General features: G+C 44.4%; 1 protein-coding gene across 1 annotated transcript in view; it reads right to left on the bottom strand.

Annotated features, from left to right (window-relative positions):
- KIAA0753 (KIAA0753 ortholog) overlaps positions 1-14900 on the bottom strand; it is a 72437-nt gene that overhangs the window by 23857 nt on the left and 33680 nt on the right. The window contains exons 8-13 of the mRNA XM_006863479.1: positions 14555-14721; positions 13231-13350; positions 10414-10503; positions 10076-10165; positions 4833-4911; positions 3410-3493 (exon numbers count right to left, since the gene is read on the bottom strand). Of these exons, the coding sequence (XP_006863541.1) occupies positions 3410-3493; positions 4833-4911; positions 10076-10165; positions 10414-10503; positions 13231-13350; positions 14555-14721 (630 nt within the window). The remainder of the gene's footprint in view (positions 1-3409; positions 3494-4832; positions 4912-10075; positions 10166-10413; positions 10504-13230; positions 13351-14554; positions 14722-14900) is intronic.

The raw sequence follows: 14900 nt of genomic DNA, 5'->3' as shown, positions 1-14900 counted from the left end.
ATCCTATATGCTTCAATTTAAAAAAAATTCCGTTTTCTCTCTATATATATATGTATACACATACGTATTATGTGTGTATGTAGATGTTGTTGTTGTTGTTGTTGAGTCGGTATCCACAGCAAAATGAAACACTGCCAAATCCTGCACCAATCTCATAACCAATGCTATACTTGAGCCCACTGCTGCCGCCACTGTGTCAATACATCTTGTTGGGGGCCTTCCTCTTTTTCTCCAACCATCTACTTCACTAAACATGATATCCTTCTCCAGTGACTGGTCCCTCCTGACAATATGTCGGGAGTATGAAACACAAAGTCTGGCCATCCTGGCTTCTAAGGAGCCTTCTGGTTGTACTTCTTCCAACACAGATCTATTGATTCTTTTGGCAGCCCAAGGTACTTTCAATATTCTCCTCCAACACCATAACTCAACTGCCTCAATTCTTCTAGTCTTATTCACTGTCCAACTTTCACATGCATATGAGGTTATTAAAAATAACCATGGTTTGGGTTGGGTGCACCCTAGTCCTCAAACTGCTCTCTTTGCTCTTCAACAAAGAGCAAATTTTAGGCAGATTTTCCTGAAGCAATACATCATTTGATTTCTTTACTGCTGCTTCCATGAGTGTTGATGGTTGATCCGAGCAAAATGATCCAAGCAAAATGTCTATATATATACTGACTTTAAAAATGTATTTCAGTGCGGTTAGATGAACGTTGAGAGAGCAAATCACTTTCCCATTCAATAAATATACAGGTTGTTCTGTGACATTGCTTGCAATTTCCATGTGTCAACACTCTCCCCCCATCTCCACCTTGGGTTCCCCATTTTCATCAACTCCTTTTCCTGCCCCTTCCTGGCTTAACATTACTTTTGGGCAAATGCTACCCTTTTGGTCTCATAGCTGATTGCCCTGAGGAGTATGTTCCTCCCGGGTGTTACTGTTCACTTTATAGACCTGTTTTTCACGTGGCTGAAGATGATCAATCTTTGGGTATGGCTTCAGTTCTGAGTGAAAAGAGTGTCTAAGGGCCTTAGTCTTGGGGCTTCCACCAGTGTCTATCAGACCAGTTAAGTTTGGTCTTTGTTAGGATTTTGAATTTTGTTCTCCCTTTCTCATCTACTTTATTTGGTACCTTCTGTTGTGACCCTGGTCGGAGCCCTGGGTTGGTAGTGGTGTCTGGGTACATCTAATTCTGGTCTAAGCTTACTGGAGGCTACAGTGCAAGTGATCTTTTAGTCCACTGGGCTAACTGTCCCCTGAATCTTTGGTTTCCTTCATTCTTCTTTGCTCTAGACAGAAAGAGACCAATAGTTGTAACTAAGCTTGTAAGCTTTTAGGACCCCAGTTTTTACTTACCAATGTAGGATGTAGAACATTATCTGTACCGACTATGTTACATCAACTGACCTAGTGTAAATACTGACTTTTAATGGTGCTGCTTGGAGTCCAGGTGTAGCACTGTGGGTTAATAAACTGGACTGCAAAGTCAGTTTGATCCACAAGATTAGTGGCTCAAGCTCACCAGCTGCTCCTCAGAAACCCTATACAGGGTCGCTATGGGTCGGAACCAACTCAATGGCACTCAACAACAACAATGGAGCTGCTTGGGAAACTCTTTGCAATGATTCTCATGTATTAGCAGCAGGCCAGAATTTGAAATACTCAATAGTTACTTCAAATTACAGTAAAGACTGTTTAACTGCTTATAGGCTAAATTCTTTGACCAAATGCTGACCATTTATCTTCCAAAACATCCACTTTTTCTTTCATATAAAAACACAGTGTGGGATTGCCTTAAGGTTAGATACTGTTCCCATTACTTCCCTGAGGTAGAACTATCTTTCTGTGCTGTGTTGTTCTATATGAAACACCATGCCACAGCAAACCTGAATCTGCAGACTTCCCTGTTGGGGGAGTCTCACCTCACATGACATTTCCTCACAAATCCTGGGATAATTAAATGATCATCACAAAGATTATGAAAATACTCTGCAGCTATAAGGAGTTCCGGCATGGCACTGTAGGATAAGCACTCAATGATAAGGTGGGTTTACACTGCAAGGCTGGCAGTTCAAACCCACCAGCTGCTCTTCGGAAACCCTACAGATATTCGTTAGGAGTCGGAACCAACTTAACAACAACAACAACAACGTTAGGGTACGTTTTTGAGATCTATGTTCTTTCTGTTCCCATGTTACTAGGTTGGTGGAGCTTCATTCCAATGTTTTTCTACCTAAAATCTGTGTCCTGGCTCTGCCCCTAAGACTTCTGAGCAATTAACATCTTTCTAACCTCAAAGTTCCTACCACTCATCTGTCAGTTTGTCGTACTGTGGTGGCTTTTGAGTTGCTGTGATTCTAAAAGCTATGCCACGGGTATTTTAAATACCAGCAGGGTCATCCACAGTGGACAGGTTTCAGATGAGCTTCCAGACGAAGACAGACTAGGAAGGAGCGACGAAGTACTTCCAAATATTTAGTCACTGAAAACCTTATGAATAGCAGAGAAACAGTGTCAGATATAATGCCAGAAAATGAGCCCCTCAGGTTGAAAGGCACTCAAAATGCAACTGGGGAAGAGCTGCCTCCTCAAAGTAGAGTTGATACCATGTTTGGTAAGGTGGAGGGTCAGAGAAAAAGAAGAAGACCCCCAGTGAGATGGATTGGCAAAGTGGTAGCATCAGTGAACTCAAGCGTGGCAACAATTTTGAGGTTGGCTCAGGACCGGGTAGTGTTTCGTTCTATTGTGCATAAGGTCACTATGAGTTGGTACTGACTCGTTGGCACCTAACAACAACCTTAAAGTTCAAATGGTTGCAGCTTGCCCTTTCTACTCCCTGGCCCTGAGCCTCGGCATGGTAGGTGTATTCCAACAAATACAGCAACAAGTCCCCAGAGGACAAATACAAGGAAGTATAACAATATATGTTTTTATGTTCCTCTACTTTCTGCTAGTCCAAATATTGGCACATATCAGGCACTCAAAATAGGTTTGCCTAACAAGAAAAGTTGGGCCCTGAGTATAAAGAAAATTAGGTTAGTAATGAATAAAACAAGGCTGAACAAAAGGAAATGGGACTCCCCTTCCTCTGCTGCCAGATATCAGCATGCAGGGCCACTCGGTGCGCCCACATTCTGTCATCCAAGGAGACATAAAGAGTAGCTCATAAAAATCTGTGGATCTGGAGATTTCTGTGAGCTGTTTGCCAGGCTGGTCTTAGTCACAACACTAACTATACACCGTAAGAATGCCACACAGGGAAAAGCATTTCCACCCCTCTTGAGTAGGGTGATCGATCTAGTGTGTACAATGTAATTTATCTGTGTATCATTTACTAACAACCAAAGACCTCAGCACGTCACAGTCCCCGTGTCAATCCGGGCATCAATACCACACAACACACACCTCCTTTGCAGGCTGGGCTGGCACTGTGCTTACTGACGGATGATCCTCCAAATGAGCACTTGGGTCCAGAGAAGAATTGACTTTCTGTTAAGACAGAAAGATATGTTAATGGGTCATAAAACGTCCAACTCATTATAAGTACAAATGAACTCCACCAACAGAACCACCAATGTGGCACTGGTGGTGGTGGTGCGCTTGTGGGGTCGGTTCCGAGGCTGTAAATCTTCACGGGAGCAGAAAGCCTCATCTTTTTCCTGTGGAATCGTTACCACAGCTCCTTCAGTGTGGAATTATTCATTAGCATTAGCTAGATATACTGACTTTTTTGCAGCAATTCAAAGCACTTTGTCTTTATAAAAATAAATGCCATGTGTTGCACTTGGCTTTCTGTCCTTTTTCTTCCCTCAACTTTGTAAACACTATCAGAACAGCCTATGGATTCACACAAGTCACTAACATCTCTGTTCCCCAGTTTCCTCATCAATCAATCAAAGAGGCTGTCCTATTTGATGTCTCAGAGCCCTCCCAGGCCTATACTCCTGAAGTCTCCATGGACTGAAACGGCAATTTAACAGTTCTTAAAGTAGGAAAAGGAACTCCGGTGGTGCTGTGGGTTAAGCATTGGGCCCGTGGTTCAAAACCTACCAGACCCTCTGTGAAAGAAAGATGAGGCCGTCTGCTCCTGTAGAGATCTGCAGTCTCTGAAGGCCTATCAGGTGGGGAGCACTGTGAGTCGGAATGGCCTTGACAATGGATTTGGTTTAGTTTGGTTTTTGGTAAAGGGGAAATACAGAAGTTCAGTGACCTATTCAGGGACTCAGAACATCACTATTTCCATTTAAGATTATACAATTCTTCCGAGCCCTCCCCCATCTATTCACACAAACAAAATAGCTTCTGTTGATCAGGGGATCTGCAGTCTGGCCAAAGACTCTGGCGTTCTGCTTATAGGAGGACGGCACACGTGTGGGGATGCCACATGTGATGCTGTCTTCACACCACAGAGGTTTCCCTACCAACGCCCTCCTCTGGGAAAACAAAGCCAGTCACCTCACTGCACAGCATCATGATGAACGCAGCTATCCGAACACTAACATTATCAACACATGTCGTCGATTAGGAAGCAAAACTGCAATCTAAACTCTCCGGCCAAACTCCATTCCCACCTTTCTCAGTAGTGGACTCTCTCTTCCCCTTATCATATCCTTACCCAGAGCAGAGGGCACACAGGTAGTATGTGGCTGTTTAGGGGTGTCCCAAAGGGGTCTAAGGAGTATTGCACCCTTAATTTGTGCCCTAGATCAGCACTGCAGTCGCCAGCTGACAGACAGACACACAGACACACAAAGGATCAGGGTAACTTCTGTAGGACTTTTTGATTCTAAAACTCCCCAAAGCAGGCAAATCCGAGAAAGCTGATTACCTGGGCCTTGAGCAGTAGAGGCTTCAGACGTCCCAAGACTGCTTGCTCTACCTTGTCTGCTAGCTGGGTGGCAGAAACACTATTTAGAAACAAAATTGAAAATTAAAACCAAATGCAAGGAAGTCTAATGTTGCTGATGAAAGGAGATGCGAATAGGTCTCTTGGGATACAATAGCGAATAATTATCAGGACTGATTGTAAGGACTGGGAATGTAAAGGTAGACATTTTGAGGCAAAGGGAGTGGGGAGTGATTAACCTTGCCGTGTAGGAGCAGAGGTTCCTGGGACCATCAAAGGAGAAGAGCGGAGAACAGAACCCTACCCAGAGAAGCAGTGATACCAGGGATGGAGGCAGAGATGATGTGGGGAGATGGAGCGGCTGGAGACTTTGGACCTGGTGAGGGAGAGAGGCGGTCTGCGGATGACTGGGGGGCAGGCTTGCAGGGTATACCCTTTGGTTGATGAATGATGCATGGAGGGGATTGTTACCATGGCAAGGAAACGATATACAATGGGATCAATGTGAAGCTGATGTCCTCCCATGTAAACTATCACATAATTCACAATAAAGCATTAATAAAAAAAAAAAAAAGAAAGTCTCCTAATGTTGTAAATTTATTTACTACTCCAAGGGAGGGTAAACCAAATGATTATAAAAACCACAGTGCATTTTCAACTTTAATGATGACACAAATCATCTGGGAGTCCTGCTGAAGTAGAGGTTCCGATTCGGTTGGGCTCAGGGAGGGCTGAATCCTGTACTGCCAACATGCTCCCAGGTGATGCGGTACTGCCAGCCGCCAGTCCCGGACCATACTTTGAGGACAAGTTTAGGTAACATCCAAAGAAGTTATGTTTGGTTCTGAGTACACTTTGCTCTCTCCCAAAGTGCCACTAAAACTAGAGATTTTGCTTTTTAGACATAAATCCATTAGGACACAAAAGCAAAAAAGCAAACACATTGGTGCTGGAAAACAGAAGGATGAAAATGATAACTTAGCTAATTTGAGAAAGCTACATTCCAGGCAGGTAGCCTGCTCTGAGTCAGAATCCACTCGATGGCACACAACACTGAGAAAACCCCAGAACCAATACAATGTGTATTGTTGGCCTAAATAGGCTCAGAACTGGCAGTACCAGGTACCTCTAGATCTGCGTGTAATCAGGGGAAGGCGGAGGCTTAAGTACAGAAGACAAGAGTCAAATAGTATTTGGGCATTACATCCCCTCCCTTCTTCATACAAGTAGGCAATCCCTCTCCCAGCTCTGAGAGTGGTTTGGCTGCTTCTTCTCTCAAGAGGACGAAACAGAGAGTCTCTTGCCTAGGGGACTCTGGCTGTACGTACCTACAAAGGAGGAATCATGTGTGCATACTGAATAATGAATGGTAATCCTCACCAGTTCTCCCCAATTCCGCTCTTAGAACATTGGCATCTAGACCCTCACTCTCCAGGCAGGAGACTGAAGACTCTTCTCTGGACAATATGACCAGCCCCAAAGGAAAGACCTAAAGACCAACATTAGGGTCCTTAGCAAAGAGTCCACCCACCAAATGATTTCACGGGCCTTATATGTCATCAGGCAAATCTGCTGCACAAGAGCTTTTTGGGGTATTGAAGAGCAAATATGTCAGCTTCAGGACTAAGGCGCGCCTGACCCAAGCCATCCTCATATGCATGCAAAAGCTGGACAATGAATAAGGAAGACCACAGAAGAATTGATGCTTCTGAGTTATGGTGTTGGAGGAGAATACTGAAAGTGCCATGGGCTGCCAAAAGAACCAACAGATCTGTGTTGGAAGAAGTACAGCCAGAGTGCTCCTTGGAGGCCAAGAAGGCCAAACTTCATCTCGCATACTTTGAACATATTGTCAGGAGGGACCAGTCGCTGGAGAAGGATATCATGTTTGGTAAGGTGGAGGGACAGAGAAAGAGAGGAAGACCCCCAGTGAGATGGACTGGCGAAGTGACAGCATCGATGGACTCAAGCATGGCAGCAATAGTGAGGTTGGCCCAGGATTGGACAGTGTTTTGTTCTGCTATGCATAAGGTCGCTATGAAGTGGCACCTAACAACAACAACATATGGCCCACGGGCTGGAGGTTCCCCACCCCTACCCTAGAGTAAGGCTCCATTTTAATAACCCTTTCATGAGATGGTGCTGAAGTCACCAGACATGGTAAGGAAAAACAGCACCCCTGAGAAGACAATCTTATCTCATACCCCAAAGTAATTCAAAATAGATCACAGACCTAAAAATGAAAGTGAAAACTCTCATGCATTTAGAGGCAAGCAAAGAATTAAGATGATTAAAGTAGCTATGGAGATCTCAGCCGAGGCAGGATTTCTTAGCCCACCCACACACACCTAACTGCAAAAGGAAAAGTTATAAACTGGTCTGAGTCAAAATTTAAAACTTCTACGTATTAAAAGACCCCCTTAAGAAGATATACAGGCAAGCCATAGCATTAGGAGGAAATATTTGCTGTATGTATACCTGACAAGGGACTCATATCCAGAGAACACAGAACTCTCATAAGTCAAAAGTAGAAAACGCAAATAGCCCCACAAAAAATGGGCAAAAAGACTTGAATGTTGTCGTTAGGTGCCAGCAAGTCGGTACTAACTCAGAGACCCTCTGCACAACAAAACGAAACATTGCCAGACCCTGCACCAACCTCACAGTCATTGCTACACCTGTCCATCTCGCTGTTAAGTTTTCTTCGCTTTCAGCAAGCAAAGTTGAACATCTGCATACCACAGGTTGCTAATGAGTCTTCCTCCAATCCAGATAACATGGTTTTCTTCATACAACCCAGCTTCTTAGATTATGTGCTCAGTATATAGACGGAAGAAGTACGGTGAAAGAATACAACCTGACACACACGTTTCCTAATTTTAAACCATTTGTTGTTCCCTTGTTCTGTTCAAACAAATAAAGCACAATTAAGTGTTCCAGAATACTCATTCTATACAATGTTGTCTATAACTTGTCCTGATCCACACAATTGAAAGCCTTTGCATTGTCAATCAAGCACAAATAAACATCTTCCTGGTATTCTGTGCTTTTAGCCAAGATCCATCTGACATCAGCAAGGATATCTGTCATTCCACGTCCTTGTCTGAACCCAGCTTGCACCTCTGGAAGTTCTCTGTCAAAGACTTCACAATAAGCACAAGTAGAGGTGCTCACTCATTAGTTTCCAGGAACATGAAAGTCACAATGAGGTACCACGACACGTTCACTAGAAGACTGACAAATGTTAGTGAGGACGTAGAACAACTAGAAAGGAACTCCCCTGCCCTGGTGATGGGAGTATAAAACGAAAGTATAGGTCTACAAGATATGTTCACGGTAGCTGTAGTCATACTGACAAAAAACTGGAAACAACCCCAAAAGAGTGTAGGCTTTTCAGACAATGGAATACTGCTCAGCAATAAAATGGCATGAACTGTAGTAGGATCAGCACTAGACCACACACCAGAGATCAGCAGGTCAAACCCATGAGCTGCTCCTCAGAAAGCATTGCTGTGAGTCGGAATCGACTCGGTGGCACACCACAGCAGGATCAACGTTTCCACAGACGCACAGTATGGATGAATCTCATAAATAGTTTGCTGAGCGAAAAAGTCAAAGACAAGAAACAAATACTGTCTTCAGAGACACCATGGTCACCCTGGCATAATGGAGTTCACAAACACAACATTCTATACCCTATTTTGTTGAGTAGCAAGTAAAGTCTTAAAAGCTCATGAGCAAACAACTACGGTGCAGCTACTAGTCTCAGAAAAGCGTTGCTCAAGTTCTTTCCTGGAGTCCTGTGCACCTGGTTCACTTACAACCTCCCTCTGTTGTCACATGTGCTGTTGAGTCGGTTCTAACTCATAGCGACCCTCCGTCACTGAGAAGAACTGCCCCATAGTGTGTCCTTGGCTGCAATCTTATTATGATCCCAACTCTGTTCAGCCTGTGTTCCCCTGGGGTTCTTCATATAATACCAGTGATATCACCCTTTCTTTGGGTAAAGAGGTTCAAGACTGCTTCTCAGTCAAACTGAAACATCCTCTTGTGAGGGATGTAGAGTCAGGTGGTAAGTCTGTGAAGAAGAAGGCCATGAGAAGAGAGCACAGGAATCAGGACAGTGGTTGTCTCTGCAGGGTGGGGTTGGGCGGGGCACACAGGGAGTTGCCAAAGTAGAGCTCATCACTGATTTCTTGGCTTGCTGTGGAGGTAACATGGGTGTTTGTTCTGGTATTTCAAACAGTACACATACACTTAGTAGGCTCTTCAACATGCAAAATGTACTGCTTTAAATTAAAAAAAAAAGGGGGGGATCAATGAGGTACAGAGGATGAAGTGTTTGTGATATAGCTTCGAGAACAACTGGATAGGAGTCACAGGGAATTAAATTTCAGCACAACTGAGGGTCATACATTCTAATAGCCAGAGATGGCCATGGAACAGCTTGTGGCATTAGGTGGGTGGCCACCCTATCAGTGGGGTGTGCATGAATGGCGACAGAACAGGGAGACTGGAGCATCACATGGGGAAAGATCCTTCCAGTCCTACCAGCCTGTGATTGTCTGACTCCAAATCTAACTGTAGACACAACCCCTGGGCATTCTAATGACAGAAGCACAGTCCTGCTAATCTGGACGGAATGGTCTAGGCTGACTGTAAAAGGCATACACTTATTTCCAGGAACCTCAGAGCTGAAACAAATGAACCCATTTCAGGAGGAGCGTAAAGGAAGTCTTACAAACTTCTTTCTGCCTCTAGTAGGCGGCAATACTCAAGGAGTGAATGGAAAAAGGCCACCTCATTATAAAAACCTTAGACTGTATTCAAGTCAACATGTAAAGCAGAAATTCAATTACAGGAACAAAACATCTACACCATCTTCTGCCCTTAGAAGGGCTAGCATCTAGCCTGAGAAAACTACCTTTGCAGGTAGCACAAATTAACAGATACAGGGCTCTGATCTTTCAAATGGGATATCCTCCAAATTGTAGATGTTTTTCAGTCCTCCTCCAAACTCCACCAAAAAAAAAAACATTCCCTACTCCAAACACTATATAGCAGACAAGAAGGCTGTTACCTTTTCATTCACTTTTTCCACAAACTGCTTGAAGCCCTCACATCCAGACAGGCATGCAGGCATTCACTGCTTCCCCCAGTCAATCACATAGTGATGAACAGTCTAAGCAAGCACTCCCTAGGCTTTCTCTGAAGCAAACACATACCTCAATTGTTGGAGTCGATCCATTTCTTCAGTTTTGAGTTCATTCAGTTCCTTTGTTCTTCTGGACGTTTCAGCATCAAGCCAATCGAGCCTAGCAAATAGCACAAACAGTCACATGGCCCTGCGCCAGAGCTGGCCTGGTTTCACCCGAGAGAAGAGGGTAGAGGGTCAGAACTGCCTTGGCTCCCATCTTGGCTCCAATGCAGGCTTTGTAGGTGACTCCCTTCAACAAACACAACAAGTGTGGCTAGTCCGACACAGTCTGGAGTCGCTGCTATGGCAGCTAGGTGTTCTAGAAGAGCCTGCTCATTGTTTCCTATCTCGGAAACAGATATTTACCTCCATTTCTGTATTTTGTCCATTTCCTTGTTTTTTAATTCTTCTAGTTCTGTCAGTCTTTTGGAAGTTTCAACATCAAGCCAAGCGAGCCTAGCAAGCAGTACCAAAAGAGTTAAATCAACTGAAGCCTTGAAGCTACAGAGGATCCTTACCATAGAAACAAACCACTGCCCCAGTCTTGCTCAGTAAGTAACAGGACCTCTGGACCTTCTAAAACACTGGAACGTGCAAAACCGCTCCTAGCTAGTGCATAGAGCAAACAAGAAACTGCTTACAAATATTCTCCGGAAAACTAGCCCTCTTGTTCCACTATCAAATAAAACCCTTGCTACATCTTCGGGCTTATTAGACAAAAAAAAAAAAAAAAAATGGGACTCTCGGGAGTCTAGTGGGTACAATAAAGTCCAAAAAAACAAGAGAAAAAGTTAACACTGAACAAATTGAGTGTATATGAAACGGTTTGGACTTTTAATTTAGTACATGTGACAAGTCTCAGATCATTTAATGGTCCACTTTCATTTTGCTTTCTGGTAAATGAAGCGCATTTTCAGCCACACAAATGCAGAGCACCAATGACAGAAGAATACCAGAGGCAAAGAAAATGCTATCCAGATGAAAATTGCTTCACTTTGTAAAAGATAAGTATTCAAGACTTTAAGAAGGGGGGTGGCTGTTAGGCTCCCCAGAGAAGCTTGCAGAGAAGCTGCAGCAGCTGGCAATCAAGAACCACACTAGACTGCCTATGTAGCCTTGAAGGTCACCACCACCGGAAGGCGTATCAGTCAGTGCACCTGGGGCAAGTCTAGAAGCTGCTGAGCCATCCATGGACTGAGGTGGGGAGCCTTCCTCAACCCAGTGCCCCTTCCTGTTAAAGTATTAAACCCTCACCATTCTTTCAGGAGGACACACTGACCTCAGTGGGGCAGCGGCCACATCTGCATCATCTCCAGTGGCTGGGGACACTTGCAGACTCAGCCTTCACACTGGTCTGTGTGTGGTACCAAGATGGCTGCCTCCATGAAAGGACAGCCTGAGGAACTCCTTTGGTTAACAATCCCCAACAATAGTCAGAGGAAGGCCTTGCTGGCTCTTCACCTCCCTGTCTCTCTCTCACATGTCATACAGCACAGCAGGTGCTTACTATACACTGTCACCCCTGAGCAGGCTTCCGCAGCTCCTCCACAGGAACTTAGACACTTCATAGCTATCTCTCTCTTAGTGCATTCCCCAAGTCTGTTGGGACTGTTTCTATGTCTGTGTTCTTCCCTTGCCTGTGCCCCTGGGTTAGGGCATGTCATACTGGTCCTTGAGCTGCCCCAGCATCAGGGACAATGCGGCGGCAGCAGGGGCTCCCTAAGTGTCTGCTGAGTGAAAGGAGGAAAGAATGCAGTGGGGATCTCTTGCTCCTTCCTTCTCTATCTGAGCCCAGCCCCTGTCTCTATTCTCCTGCGTCCCACAGCTCTTGATTAGGTCCTGAAGGGAATTCAGATTTGTGAGACAGTCTAACTGGCTTCCTTCTCTTGAATTTACTCTCCAGCCCACCTACCACACCTGTCAGATTCATGTTTCTGTAACTCAACCAGAATTTACAAACCTCCAAAGGCAGGGGGAGCCCTGCAGTAGAGTCCAAACTCCTAAGCTCCTCTTGCCTTTCCCCTTCCTGTTGCCTTTTCCCTTTACTTAGCCTGTGCTTGAGCCCAAGGAAACTACCTTTCACTCTGTACATAATCCCCCTATCCCAGCCTATTTTCACCATTCACTGCTCTCGCCTCCTCACCATATCTAAATCCAAGTCCTTGTTTAATTTCCATCTCCCTCCATGGAGCCTGCCCAGATTTCCAGAGCAAGCAATAAATTTTCCAGCTTCTATACTCTCTGGGTTCTTAACTCTTTATTCCTTAGAGAATACACCAGAGTCTACCTTAAATTATAATTCATTATGTGCCTTATTTTCTCTAATGGCTGTGAATTAGCAGGGGTTGGAGTTATGTCTTATTTACCCTCTTTTAAAGCCTGGAGTCCTGGTGTGGCACCGCAGGCTAATGCGCTGGACTGCAAAGTTGGTTAGAACTGCAAGGTCGGCTGTTAAAGCTCACCAACTGCTCCTCAGAAACCTTATACAGAAATCTTGTGGATGCTATGAGTCAGAACGAACTGGATGTTACTTAACAACAACAAAGCCTCCATACAACTTACAATGTGCCATGTACAAAACAAGCAAATACATAAAACTGATATCCATGTAATTTTTAAATGAATGAAATAAAAAGGAATAAGAGGGCTTCAATGTAAGCTGTATACATGAGACAAAAACATGTGGTAGTCCACAATTTAATAAATTTCAGATATAGGAAAGACAGGTTTTACTTTGGTGGGGGGATGATTATGTGCCGTGGAGTCAGTTCGACTCATAGCTACCCTGTATAGGGTTTCTGAGGCTATAAATCTTTACGAGAGCAGAAAGCCTCATATTTCTCCAGTAGAATTGCTGGTAGTTTTGAACTGCTGACCGTGAGGTTAGCAGCCTGACTCGTAACCACTAAGCTACAGAGCCCCTTAGGGTTTACTTTAGAATCTTGAAAGTTCTGACTCATCACAACCCTGTATGTGTAAGGTTTCCAAGGCTGTAAATCCGTGCAGGAACAGAAAGCCTCCTCCTCCACCCACAGAGCAGCTGGTGGACTTGAACCACCAACCTTGAGGCTCACAGTCCAGTGCTTATTCTATGAGTCACCATGCTCCCTTCTGACTCACAGTGACCCTATAAATACTAAAAGAAGCCTTCAACCTTGCAAGCTTTGAGATGCCAGTACAAACCTGATGGCTTCGTGTTCAACAGCACCATGCAAATGACTCTCCCCTGGAGCCTCTTCTTGCTGGAGAGACTGGTCTTTGGTGGCATCTTTGGGGCTATGTTTCACCTTTGTCCACGCAGCACTGAACAATTAAATTGAAAAGTATACGTATCTTTTGTTATCATCTGCCCCCTGTTAAGAGTGTACACATTTGAATCACTAATTTTACATTCTTTGTTACAAAGTAACTGCACGTTTCAAATCCTCACACAGCACTATGAGCCTAGACACCTGATCCGCTCCCTCCCATCCCTCACACCTGTACTCTAGAAGACATCGCACCTTACAGCTGCTTGGCAACATACACCTCAGAGCATCATTGTTATTTATGGGCTTACAAACTGTAGTCACGTCTCTGCATTAACACTCATATAAAAACACAGAAATCTAAACAGTCATAAAGACCAAATAGTACATTATGAAATCAGAAGATCTGGTTTCAGTTCCAGCCCTGCTATTTGAACAAGGCATGAAATTCTCGAAACACTGTTTCTTCAACTTAAAAATGGAGGGTGGTGGATAAACACAGCGACTCATTTCAAATCTGAAGGTGATACTCATCTTATCTTCTGACAACCTCTCTCCTTCTCCTTTCCACATCACTGCTTTTTGCTTGCTTCCTTCCAGCCACTGTGCTTTCTAGAGCTACTGTCCCATAGCCTTTAACCAATTCCCCAAAGATGATTTCCACCTAAGCAGACCCTGGCTTCTCTAGAGGACAGTAACCTCCTGTCACTGGGAACACTTTGGAACGTTGGCTCCTCCTCCTCAATGAGTTCTGAACGAGGGAAACAAAATAGTCCCGTCCCCGAAGCTAGGACACTTTCTATGAGGTTGGTAGAGTTTTATAAATTATAAGGATCTTGCTTTGGAACTGGAGTTCTTTAAAAATATTTAATCACTCAGCAAAGACCTACTGAATGTCTACTAATTGTTAGGCCATGAGCTAGGCATGAGATATACAGATCTAAGGGCACTGTCCCTGGTCTCAAGTACCGAGAGCCCACCGTGAAAGGAAACAAGTGAAGAGAAGTCCATGATCCTCCATATAATGACCATGCACAGGGTGATGGGGTGGTCCATGAAGAAGAGCTCAAACCAAAGGCAGGTGGAAACAAGGAACCACAAGGCTTCTGGGCAAAAACTTCTGACATCACACTCACCCTAATAAGTTGTCTCCTTAATGGGAACTAAATCTGCTGTCTTATTTGCTCTACGTTTTAAGTAACCTATGGCCTGTGGGAAAAAATAAGGTCACTGGCATGGTCCCTTGAATGTTTACTTACCATTTAGGGGAAGCTGGTGGGGATGTGGGGTTTGGAGGGATCCAAGGAGCCTTTTGGTCTTTCACAGGCTGTTGGTTCATTTTTAACCTGGATGAGACTGTTGTCTGGTGCAACCTGCTTTTGACGTGAGGCTGAGTTGCTCTGCGCTTTTCAGCTCTAAGGAGTCCCTGTAAAGTGAAATCAATAAATGAAAATCAAAGACACTGTGGCTTCATCCTTGGTTTACTGACGCTCCATGTCCCTATACTAGTCACACATCCAATTCAGCAAACACCTGACTGAGAAGCACGACGGTGGAGGTCTGGAGGGGCAGGAGAGTGAGGATAAGGATGCAGAATTAGAGATG

The sequence above is a fragment of the Chrysochloris asiatica genome, unplaced genomic scaffold, assembly GCF_000296735.1.
Source record: "Chrysochloris asiatica unplaced genomic scaffold, ChrAsi1.0 scaffold00054, whole genome shotgun sequence".
NCBI classification, from domain to species: Eukaryota; Metazoa; Chordata; class Mammalia; order Afrosoricida; family Chrysochloridae; genus Chrysochloris; species Chrysochloris asiatica.
This window is presented reverse-complemented; position numbering and strand designations above follow the sequence as displayed.